We start from the raw sequence: 11,557 nt of genomic DNA, 5'->3' as shown, positions 1-11,557 counted from the left end.
TTTTACAACGATTATAAAAATGTCGTAACATGTTCTAACTATGTTAACATGCCGATTCCTAACTAGTTGTTGAATACTAGAACATTTTTGATGTTTCTGTGATTAAATAGATATCTATCTAGCTAGAAATTATTTTTGAAAAAATTGTGAGCCAACTATGAGGGAGCTGCAGTTCAAATTTGACCCGCTTCAAGCTGAGTCGGTATTAATTTATCTTTTTCACTAGAAGCGGATAAAAGCTTTTAACAATCAAGTATTTTGTCAAGTGTATATTGAATATGGCATAGTATTTTAGAAAAATGATTTGGTTCAATTTGGCAAAAATAATTTTAAAGTGTTTTATTCCGATAAAATAAAATAAAACTAAAGTTGTTAAATAATGCAATAAAAACAAAAACAAATAATAAAAAGGGGAAAGAAACCCCTTGACCCAAACTGGGCCGGCCCAGCCAGCCCACCTAACCGGGGGGTAATTAAGCCCCATCTAACCCTAAATTCATCCACACCCTCACACCCAGTCCACCCCACGCTGCCACCCCATCCACGAGGGGAAAGCCCCTGCCATCCCTGATTTCCTCTCGGCCCTCCTCCGTCCGTCGCAGCTCCAGATTTCCTCATAGGCTTATGGCTCCAGTCCCTCGATGTCGAGCTCATCGCCTTCGCCGCCGCCGCCTCGTCGACCGCGTCCCCGCCGCTTCGGATGCGGTGGCCGTCGAGGGCAAGACCACAGTGCTCGTGGCCGGGAAGTTGGGCGCCGCGGGGCTAGCGCTACTCTGGGAGTTCGCCAACGTCGACTGCTCCTACGACCTATCCCCCGAGGGGCTTAGGGCCAAGATCTCGCTCTGCGACGCGCTCGTCGTGCGGTCGGGCACCAATGTTGGCAGCGACGTCTTCGAGGCCTCCGGTGTGCGTCTCCGCATCGTCGGCCGGGTCGTGGTCGGGATCGGGATCGGCAACGGCTACCTCGTCGTCAATGCGCCCATCGCCAACACCGTCACCGCCGCCGAGGACGGCATCGCGCTCATGTGCGCCATGGCCAGGAACGTCGCCCAGGCCGACGCATCGCGCGGATGTGCGCCATGGCCAGGAACGTCGCCCAGGCCGCATGCGAGTAGTTATGAGAAAAGATCGCTCGTGATTTTCGTGTAATAGCAAGGCAAGTGGATCCTGAAAACAGGGAGTTTCCTTTCTACGGGGAGTCAGCAAAGATGAGAGTAAATGAGAAAGTGCTTCCGCGTGGCAAAGATACATGCACAAATTGAGGATTGACAAAATAGATCACCCCCTACGGTAGGAAAGCGACGCTTGACATATCCATCACATGTGTGTGTGTGGCGGCGCCCCGAGTCAGAGAAGCTTCGGAGGATGGCCGGAGCACTAGAGAGATAGCCATGTTGCTGCCTCTGAAGCTACCACGCTGACATGCCGATGCACTGTGATGTCGTCATGAAAGTTACAGAGAAGATAAGGTATGCCTCAGATCTTTATTTACGTAGCTAGTGTTTTTGTATACTTGTATGAAATTTTGCTAGGTTGCTTTCTTAAAAATTTTAAATGATCACAAAAATTTCCTCTGCATTGTTGCTGATAATATATTCATTAGATAATGTGTATGGACAGATGTTACTGGGATTAAAATTTTAGTATTTGGCGACTCCCCAGTAGTTGTTGTGAAGGAATAAATAAAATAATATTAATTTAGAAGACAAGGATTTTACATAATATGATGTTGACAACAATATCGAAAATAAAAATGTGAGTGATTATCGGCTAAAATCACACAATTATCATTGAATAAACTATTATGTACACTAACCTTATAATTAAGATTATCCAAACAAGATAGTTGTATAAAATAAAAAATACTGTATTGCCTTCAGCTAACACTACAAGATAATTAGTATGGACATTAAGTTTACAGCCTCTCATGTAAACAATATCCGACCAATTATCTACAAATAGAATGAGAAATATTACGCACAGTTTTCTAGCAGTCACAGCGATCTTGTCACTGCTTTTACTAATGCATTTTGCTTCAGGATAATTTGTGGAGCTCGTCGCCGTCAAAGACCCCTTCATCACCATCAATTGCATGGTATCGTTCTCCACTCTACTGGCTCATGGCTCGTACTAAATGGTAGTAGCAATGATAGGCAGACCAGAACAAAATAGCCATATGTATTATCAGTTCTGCAAGTGTATTTTCATCTAATTATCTTGTTGCGTTCGAGCATAACATATTGCCGTACTCCATGTAGCCATTTCTTCTCATTTAGCTTCAGAGTTGAATACAGCAGTGCTGAAATTCCCATCAGTCAGTTCATCATACTTGATGCAAATACAACAGCCACATCAGCATAGTGTGAACAGGTTTTTTGACAGTTCACTTGATCTTTTAAGTCCACAGTAAAATCCAGTAAATCATAGTCAAAGCTACAGAGACTGCAGAGAACTCCATATTAGCGCGCGACCCAGCCGCCCGGCCGGCTCGTCCCGCGGCTGGTGCGTGTAGATCTTAAGTGCATATTGCCGTTCATACACTTATATTTTCTTCCGTGCTAGGTCGTTTAATCTAGTTTCTACTTTCAAGTACAGGCCAACCAGTGTGCGCATCTTAATCCCTCAGTGCAAATGCTCTGTTATCCATGTTAGATTTGCTCGTAGGATCTGCTCTAGTGAGGCCTTTTGTTGCCAGATAACTAGCACATGCTTCAGTACTGACCTCTCTTTCTGATAAACATACATCATATGCATCTTAAACTTCATCATATCCATAGGTCAGTGTGGGATGAAGATCACAACTGTTTGTTGACCTAAAACAGATGCTAGTGCAGACGAAATGAAAATGATATTATTCTCTTGGGATCTGCTTTTTGAGTGGACTACCTCTCCACATTGTATTGTTCGGTCTTGTAACTCTGGTGTTGTTCTTTTATATATAAAGTGGAACGAGAGCCTGTTTCGAGAATATTATTATTTAGATGTTGCCATCTTGGCTGCAAATTGTTTGTGATTCACCCTAGATTTACATTGCTTGCCGGAAGATGTTTTTGTTCCCAAGGGTCCTTTTTTGCCTTGATAACTAGCTGATTATTCATTGTTACCTTCTCTTTATGAATAAATAGTATACTCGTGTTGACTTCTCTGCCAACTAATCTGATTCAAAATCTTCACATGCATAGGTACTTGGGGATGGGATGAGAATCACAATTGTTGTGGAGTAAATGAAGAATATCTTGTTGTTTGGCTGCTACCATCGATGTTCTCGTAGATTGAACATTGCCATGGGTGCTTCTCTACGCAATGAATATATTAGATCAAGCATCATATCATGGACATCATAAGACTTTTCTGCCTTGATAGTGAAGTCTACGGGTTGGATTATGCTTCTGTTTATGAGCGCTTGTAATAAAGCTGCTTTTTTACTCTTTCTTTATAATAATAATCTCTTTCCTTGTTTTGATAACTTGTATACATGGGATGTATGTTAGCTTCAAAAAAGAAAATTAATATTTCCTTTTCACCCATTGCTCGATCTCATGTAGCTCGGCGACCTAGGGATTCCTATTATGCTTCTCATACACAAATTTATTGCTCGTCATTGCTATCTTGAGCTGTTGGTTCTGCTCTCGCTCAGTTGATGTTGTTGCTAGACCAAACACACTGATCGGGACTGCCCTCTTAGCTAGATGGGCTCTTATTATCTATGTTTTCTGTTGGGGCTGGCTAGTGTTTGATTGGTTAGGGCAGGCAGATTGAGGACCTGGAGCGCGCCTGAGGGGTCGAGCGCGGCACCCTCACTGTCGACGGTGTCCCCGTCGACAGCTACCTCACCAGGTCCCCATCCCTTTGCCTGCGACGGGGTGTGGTGGTGTCCACTACACAGAGGTGTATGCCTCCATTGCAGGCAACTGTGGCCGTCACGTCGTGGAGCAGCATTCTGTCATGGTCAACTGGATCATCGAGGTCAGTGTACTACAGCAACACTGTACTCTGCATTCTACATGTATACCGCGATTCCACTTTATCTCAGTTCCAGTTTGTGGTACAAGCTCGCCCTACACATTTACAGTCATGCTGGTTGTGTGTTGGTAATTTACTGTGAAGTCACATTGTACCGCAGATTCAATGTTGGTTTAGTTCGTTGAGTGATATCTGTTCTAAAAGCATTGTGGTTGTGTGGCCAATCTGATGTGTTTATGTGTTCGGCGTGTTGAGGCAGTTGATCTAACTATGCATTTTGTTAAATTTTGCAGGGGGTAGTTGTCTACTGCCATAGATATTATTGTACGACATTCTGCTCAATAGATTGCTCACAGAGTAATCCTATGTTATTGTTTTTTGAAACTCTTTTAACAAAATGTTATTGTTCAACATTCTGATTAGTAGATTGCAGGTGGGAATTCAGATAGAACCCAACATTTTGTTTCATCATCAAGTGCGCAGAAACCAGGGGTGTTGGGGATTGGGGCATGGGCGTGACATGATGTGCATATATTTTGCTTATTAGATGTTGTTGTTACATAGTACATCATGCACTAAATCTGTTTCAGTGTGAGCTATGCCATTGGCTGGTATTGCTTCTAGAAAATAGATAGATAGTTGTTGTTGTATTACACCTTCTCTACTCCTACTGCACCTGTAAATGGATAGTGTAACTAGTAAATTGGGGCAGTTCCTTCTCACCTTAAATTCATCATACTTGTCTATTTAATTATGTTGCAAGAAATGTCTACCAAGTTGAATCTAAATAATCGAATTCTACCTTCCTGGTTGAATTGTTTCCTCCACACTATTGATCATGTTGAAGTCCATTGCTACGGATCTATTTTCAGGAGAAGAAAGCTGGCGCGACACGGGTGAATGGCAAGCTGGAGGAAATGTATTTGCTATATTCTGTCCGTTTTTGCTATATTTCCGTGTAAGGAAATGTATCCATGAGATGAGTTATTTTGTTATGTAAACCTGGGAGATGTATTATGTGATGTTATATGATGGATGATTTTAATTTGACTTGGAGTTTTCTTGATTTGAATATGAAATAGTGTTGGATTTAATATTTGACAAATAACTGGGTTGAAAAGGCCCAATAAATAGAAATGAAACCAAGTTTTGGAACAAAAAGTTGTTGAATTCAGAAATGAAAAAGGCCAAAATTGAAACTGGACCAAATGTATTTGGGCACTAAAAGGCCAGGGCCCAAATTATAATGATACTAAACAATTCGAAAAAAATACTAGAAGTGGGTGTAAATGGGCTTAGGCCCAAAAAGAAGCCCAATAAGAAAAAGCCCAAAAAATAAAACCAGCCCATGTGATCAATTGAAATGGGTTGGGCCGATTTCAACTATGACGTTTTGATTTCGTTGAAATTTTGTCACGTAGGACTGGATTAGATTGCCAACAACGATTTAGGATCGTCGTAAAGGTTACGACGGTCCAGGAATCATCGTAAAAGTTATGACGATTTTGATCAAAACGTCGTTGCTGTTCATCTGTGAGGCTCCGTTTTCGACGCTTGGTTTTTCGTCGTGAGATCGTCGTAAACTAACAACCGTGACGATGTAGCGACGAAAAAATAGCGTCGTGTATTAGCACATTCCTTGTAGTACTTCTTCTCTCTCTAGGATCTTCAATACAAAGTTCTCCACGATCTTCATGGAGATCTATCCGATGTAATCTTCTTTTGCGGTGTGTTTGTCGAGATCTGATGAATTGTGGATTCATGATCAGATTATCTATGAATATTATTTGAGTCTCCTCTGATATCTTATATGCATGATTTCGTATCCTTGTAATTCTCTTCGAGTTATGGGTTTCGTTTGGCCAACTTGATCTATAATTCTTACAATGGGAGAAGTGCTTGGTTTTGGGTTCATACCGTGCGGTGTCCTCACCAAGTGACAGAAAGGGTAGCGAGGGACATATCGTGTTGTTGCCATCAAGGTTAAAAGGATGGGGTTTATATCTATTGCATGAATTTATCCCTCTACATCATGTCATCTTGCTTAAGGCGTTACTCTGTTTGTTATGAACTCAATACACTAGATGCATGCTGGATAGCGGTCGATGTGTGGAGTAATAGTAGTAGATGCAGACAGTATCGGTCTACTTGTCTCGGACGTGATGCCTATATGTATGATCATTGCCTTAGATATCGTCATGACTTTGCGCGGTTCTATCAATTGATCGACAGTAATTTGTTCACCCAAAGTAATATTTCCTATCATGAGAGAAGCCTCTAGTGAACACTATGGCCCTTGGGTCTACTTCACATCATATTTTCAGCTCTACACTTTTACTTTGTTGCACTTTCCACCTTCAGATCTCACCTTGCAATTAATCGTGAAGGGATTGACAACCCCTTTATAGCGTTGGGTGCAAGTTTGTTTGTTTTTGCGCAGGTACATTGGTGACTTGTCTTGATACTCCTATTGGATTGATACCTTGGTTCTCAAACCGAGGGAAATACTTACTGCTACTGTGCTGCATCACCCTTTCCTCTTCAAGGGAAAGACCAACGCAAGCTCAAGAGGTAGCAACGATCATACGAGCAGGACGTAGGGTTTTACGCGTAAGCGACCCGAACCTGGGTAAATAGGCTTGCCGGGTGTTGATCGTTAGGTCTACTCTTGACGTTGTTTTCCCGGCCCTACGATCACAAGGTTATCACTTTGATTCCCATAGGTGTCGACCTATTATCAGCGACACCAGAGCTCTAGCAGCTTTGTGGCAGTGACACTGGAGAACTATCACTGTCTCATCTGGAAGATCAACTCCCACTTGATTCAAGAGATTGTAGTACTTAGACAATCTGACAACATGCTCAACGATTGAGTTTTTTCTCCTTACTTTTTGGACAAAAATCTTGTCGGAACTCTCATACCTATCAACAAGGGCACGAGCGTGAAATCCCAATTTCATCTCTTGGAACATCTCGTATGTCCCGCGACGTTCGAAGCGTTTTTAGCGCCTCAATTCTAAGCCGTTTTACCAATTTGCATTGAACTATCATGTATTTATCAAAAACGTGTATGTCGGATGTTCGCAACATCCATAGATCACGCTTGGGGTTCAGCACACCGAGCGGTGCATTAAGGACATAAGGCTTTTGCTTAGCAATGAGGACAATCCTCAATTAACGGACCCAGTCCGCACAATTGCTACTTCTGTCTTTCAACTAAGTTTTCTCTAGGAACATACCAAAAACCCGCAGAGCTATAGCGCAAGTTATAACATAATTTGCAAAGATCTTTTGACTATGTTCATTATAATTAAGTTCATCTAGTCAAATTATTTAATGAAATCCCACTCAGATCGACATCCCTCTAGTCATCCAAGTGATACATGATCCACGTCGACTAGCCCGTGTCCGGTCATCACGTGAGATGGACTAGTCATCAATGGTGAGTATCTCCATGCTGATCATATCAACCATACGACTCATGCTCGACCTTTCGGTCTCCCGTATTCGAGGCCATGTCTGTACATGCTAGGCTCGTCGAGTCGACCTAAGTGTTTTGCGCGTGTAAACTGGCTTGCACCCGTTGTATGTGAACGTTAGAATCTATCACACCGGATCATCACGTGGTGCTTCGAGACAACGATCCTTCGCAATAGTGCACAGTTAGGGGAATACATATCTCGAAATTTTAACGAGGGATCATCTTATCATTGTTGTCGTTGTTCTAAGCAATAAGATGAAAAACATGATAAACATCACATGCAATCATATAGTGACATGATATGGCCAATATCATCTTGCTCCTTTGATCTCCATCTTCGGGGCACCATGATCACCACCAGCATGACACCATGATCTCCATCATCATGATGTCCATCATTGTGTCTCCGTGAAGTTGGCACGCCAACTATTACTTCTACTACTATATATCACCATTAGCGATAAAATAAAGTAATCAACATGGCATTGCATCTCATACAATAAATTAAGACAACTCCTATGGCTCCTACCGGTTGTCTTACTCATCGACATGCAAGTCATGAATCCTATTACAAGAACATGATCAATATCATACATCACATATGTAACATCACATCCTTTTGGCCATATCACATCACATAGCATACCCTGCAAAAACAAGTTAGACGTCCTCTAATTGTTGTTGCAAGTTTTACGTGGTTGGTTAGGGTTTCTAGCAAGAACGCTTCTTACCTACATGACAGACATAACTTTGATATGCTAATGCTATTTACCCTTCATAAGAACCCTCTTCATCGAATCTGATCCGACTAAAGTAGGAGAGACAGACACCCGCTAGCCACCTTATGCAACTAGTGCATGTCGGTCGGTGGAACCAATCTCACGTAAGAGTATGTGTAAAGTCGGTCCGGGCCGATTCATCCCATGATGCCGCCTAATCAAGATAAGACTAGTAATGGCAACACATGACAAAATCAGCGCCCACAACTTTTGTGTTCTACTCGTGCATAGAATCTACGCATAGAACCTTGGCTCGGATGCCACTGTTGGGGAACGTAGTAATTTCAAAAAATATTCCTACGTCAAACAAGGATCTATCCATGGAGAAACCAGTAACGAGTAATGGGGTAGAGCATCTTCATACCTCTGAAGATCGCTAAGCAGAAGCGTTACTAGAACATGGTCGATGGAGTCGTACTCGCAGCGATTCAGATCACGGTCTATTCCGATCTATGTGCCGAATCACTGCACCTCCTCGTTCAACACACGCATAGCCCGGTGACGTCTCCCACGCCTTGATCCAGCAAGGAGGACGGAGAGGTTGAGGGAGAGCTCCGACAGCTTGACGGCTTGGTGGTGGTGGAGCTACGAGGTATTCCGGCGGAGCTTCTCCAAGCTGCGCGGAAGAGGAGGAAGAACTAGGCTGCATGGAGAGGGAGGAAACGATTTTTGTGTCTTCTCCAAAGGCCAAACCCTCCACTATATATGGGGGGAGAGGAGGGGGCGCCCCCTTTAGGGTTCCCACCCCCAAGGGGTGCGGAAGCCCCCATCTAGGGCTGGTGGTGGCGGCCAAGAAAGGAGGAGGGGGTGTGGCGCACCCCTCATGGGCCTTGGGCCCATCTGCTTTAGGGTTTCCCCCCTGTCCCACTCTACCTACGCCTTGGGCATTGGTGGGAGGCTCACCAGCCCACTCTGGGCTGGTTCCCTTCCACCTTTTGGCCCATGTTACCCTTTGGGGCTGGTGGCTCCTCCCGGTGGACCCCTGGAACCCTTCCGGTGGTCCTGGTACATTACCAGTGACGCCCGAAACATTTCCGGTGTCCAAAACCCCTCATCCTATATATCAATCTTCACCTGATCCGGACCATTCTGGAGCTCCTCATGATGTTCGGGATCTCATTCGGGACTCCGAATAACCTTCGGTAACCTCGTACACTATTCCCATATAACCCTAGCGTCATCGAACCTTAAGTGTGTAGACCCTACTGGTTTGGGAAGCATGCAGACATGACCGAGACACTCTCCGGTCAATAACCAACAGCAGGGTCTAGATTTCCATGTTGGTTCCCACATGTTCCACGATGATCTCATCGGATGAACTACGATGTCAAGGATTCAATTAATCCCATATGCAGTTCCCTTTGTCTATCGGTATGATACTTGCCCGAGATTCTATCGTCGGTATCCCCATACCTCTTGTTCAATCTCGTTACCAGCAAGTCTCTTTACTCATTCTGTAGCACACAATCATGTGGCTAACTCCTTAATCACACTGGGCTCATTATGCTGATGTTCTACCTAGTGGGCCCAGAGATACCTCTCTGTTGACACGAAGTGACAAATCCCGGTCTTGATTCGTACCAACCCAACACACACTTTTGGAGATACCCGTAGTGCACCTTTATAGTCACCCAGTTTTGTTGTGACGTTTGATACACCCAAAGCACTCCTACGGTATCCGGGAGTTGCACAATCTCATGGTCTAAGGAAATGATACTTGACATTAGAAAAGCTTTAGCACACGAACAACACGATCTAGTGCTATGCTTAGGATTGGGTCTTGTCCATCACATCATTCCCTATGATGTGATCCCGTTATTAATGACATCCAATGTCCATGATCAGGAAACCATGATCATCTATTGATCAACGAGCTAGCCAACTAGAGGCTCACTAGGGACACATGGTGATATATATTCACACATGTATTACGGTTTCCGGTTAATACACTTATAGCATGAATGATAGAAAATTATCATGAACTGGAAATATAATAATAACCACTTTATTATTGCCTCTAGGTCATATTTCCAACACGAGCATCATGAGGAAATTATTTCCTTAGTTTTACCACGACCCCCTTAAACAGTACGGTGTTACTATGACTCAAGAATGAAGAAAATGAAACTGAAATATTAAATCTTCAAGCTTCAAAGTCTTGAGAGCATTTTCTCCGGGACACACCAAATTCCTCATCTTCAATATCTTCATGAGAAATATCAATTTCTTCGTGATGAAAGTCTTCAAGGAATGACCAAAGTATTCACCCGAAGACATACAATTTTAGGGGTCAATATACTTCGAATAACTCAAACTCCTCAGCGACTTATAGAGCCTGTGTACACTCATAAACATATTAGTCTCTTAATCTATAAGTGTTCAATCTAGCAAAATCACTAAGGAGCACTAGATGCACTTATATGTTTAAATTATGTTCAACGACAATATTCATAATGCACATGTACCTAGAATCAGGCTTTATTTCTAATCAGTGAGGTTGTTTCAGTATCAAATTTTATGACTACAACCAAATATCAAGCATAATAATTTGTCGTGGAACTAAAGTAGGATTTGTCTTTATGACACTGTTGTTGCACTGTCTCACAGTTCAATCTTAGATTTGGCTGATCTATACTTTTCATTGTTTGGAGGCACACAAACCATGACAATTGAAGATATGGATCGAACTACCATGTGCACTTGAATTGGATGACTGCACAGGCAATTGATATTTCCCTAAGATCAAGTGGTTGATTTGTAGTGGCTGCCTTCTTTTCACGATGATACGTGTCCCCTTCATATCATAAAGATCAAAGTTGAAGTCACGTAAAGACAGAAATGACAAAACTGAAAAGATAGCACAACAACTCTGATCTTGACATAAACGCCCATCGCCTGCCTCTGGGACCACCACAATATACACCGTAGAAAATAATGACGGATCACCTCCTTAGCCGAGCTTAGGTAAAATGTGGAATAGGGCGGGGGTCCATAGTTTTCACTAGGGGCATCTCTCTCAAGAACGCATATAGTGGGTAGACACATAATTGTTTCGCAATTGATAGAAAAACACATAGTTATGATGTTATTCATGGCAATGATCATGCATATAGGCATCACATCTGTGACAAGTAGACCAAAACAACTCTGCATCTACTAATATTACTCCACTTCAAAGCGCTTCTATGCCTTCCTCTCTAGGTATTAATTTCATCACAAATAGAGTAACACATTAAGCAAGATAACATGATGTAGACAATGTATGACATGCAATACGTTCATACCCCATCATTTTATCCTTAATGGCAACAAAACAAATGTGTGCCTAGCTACC

At 42.7% G+C, this 11,557-nt stretch overlaps 1 protein-coding gene across 1 annotated transcript; it reads left to right on the top strand.

Moving 5' to 3' along the window:
- Positions 1 to 624: 624 nt before the first annotated feature.
- Positions 625 to 4,263, top strand: LOC123396582 (D-3-phosphoglycerate dehydrogenase 3, chloroplastic-like). Its single transcript, XM_045091477.1, has 4 exons — positions 625 to 1,072; positions 3,908 to 3,988; positions 4,034 to 4,091; positions 4,257 to 4,263. The coding sequence occupies exons 1-4, from the start codon at positions 625 to 627 to the stop codon at positions 4,261 to 4,263; spliced, it is 594 nt and encodes a 197-aa protein (XP_044947412.1).
- Positions 4,264 to 11,557: the final 7,294 nt, after the last annotated feature.

This window comes from Hordeum vulgare, chromosome 5H (genome assembly GCF_904849725.1).
Source record: "Hordeum vulgare subsp. vulgare chromosome 5H, MorexV3_pseudomolecules_assembly, whole genome shotgun sequence".
Classification (NCBI taxonomy): Eukaryota; Viridiplantae; Streptophyta; class Magnoliopsida; order Poales; family Poaceae; genus Hordeum; species Hordeum vulgare.
The sequence above is the reverse complement of the archived record's forward strand: the minus strand, read 5'-3'. Positions and strand labels throughout refer to the sequence as shown.

Coding starts and splice junctions, on each gene's coding strand:
- LOC123396582 (XM_045091477.1), top strand. CDS start 625: ATGGCTCCAGTCCCTCGATGTCGAGCTCATCGCCTTCGCCGCCGCCGC. Junction 1,073..3,907: donor GGCCGACGCATCGCGCGGAT/GTGCGCCATGGC, acceptor CCTCCATTGCAG/GCAACTGTGGCCGTCACGTC. Junction 3,989..4,033: donor CAGTGTACTACAGCAACACT/GTACTCTGCATT, acceptor ACTTTATCTCAG/TTCCAGTTTGTGGTACAAGC.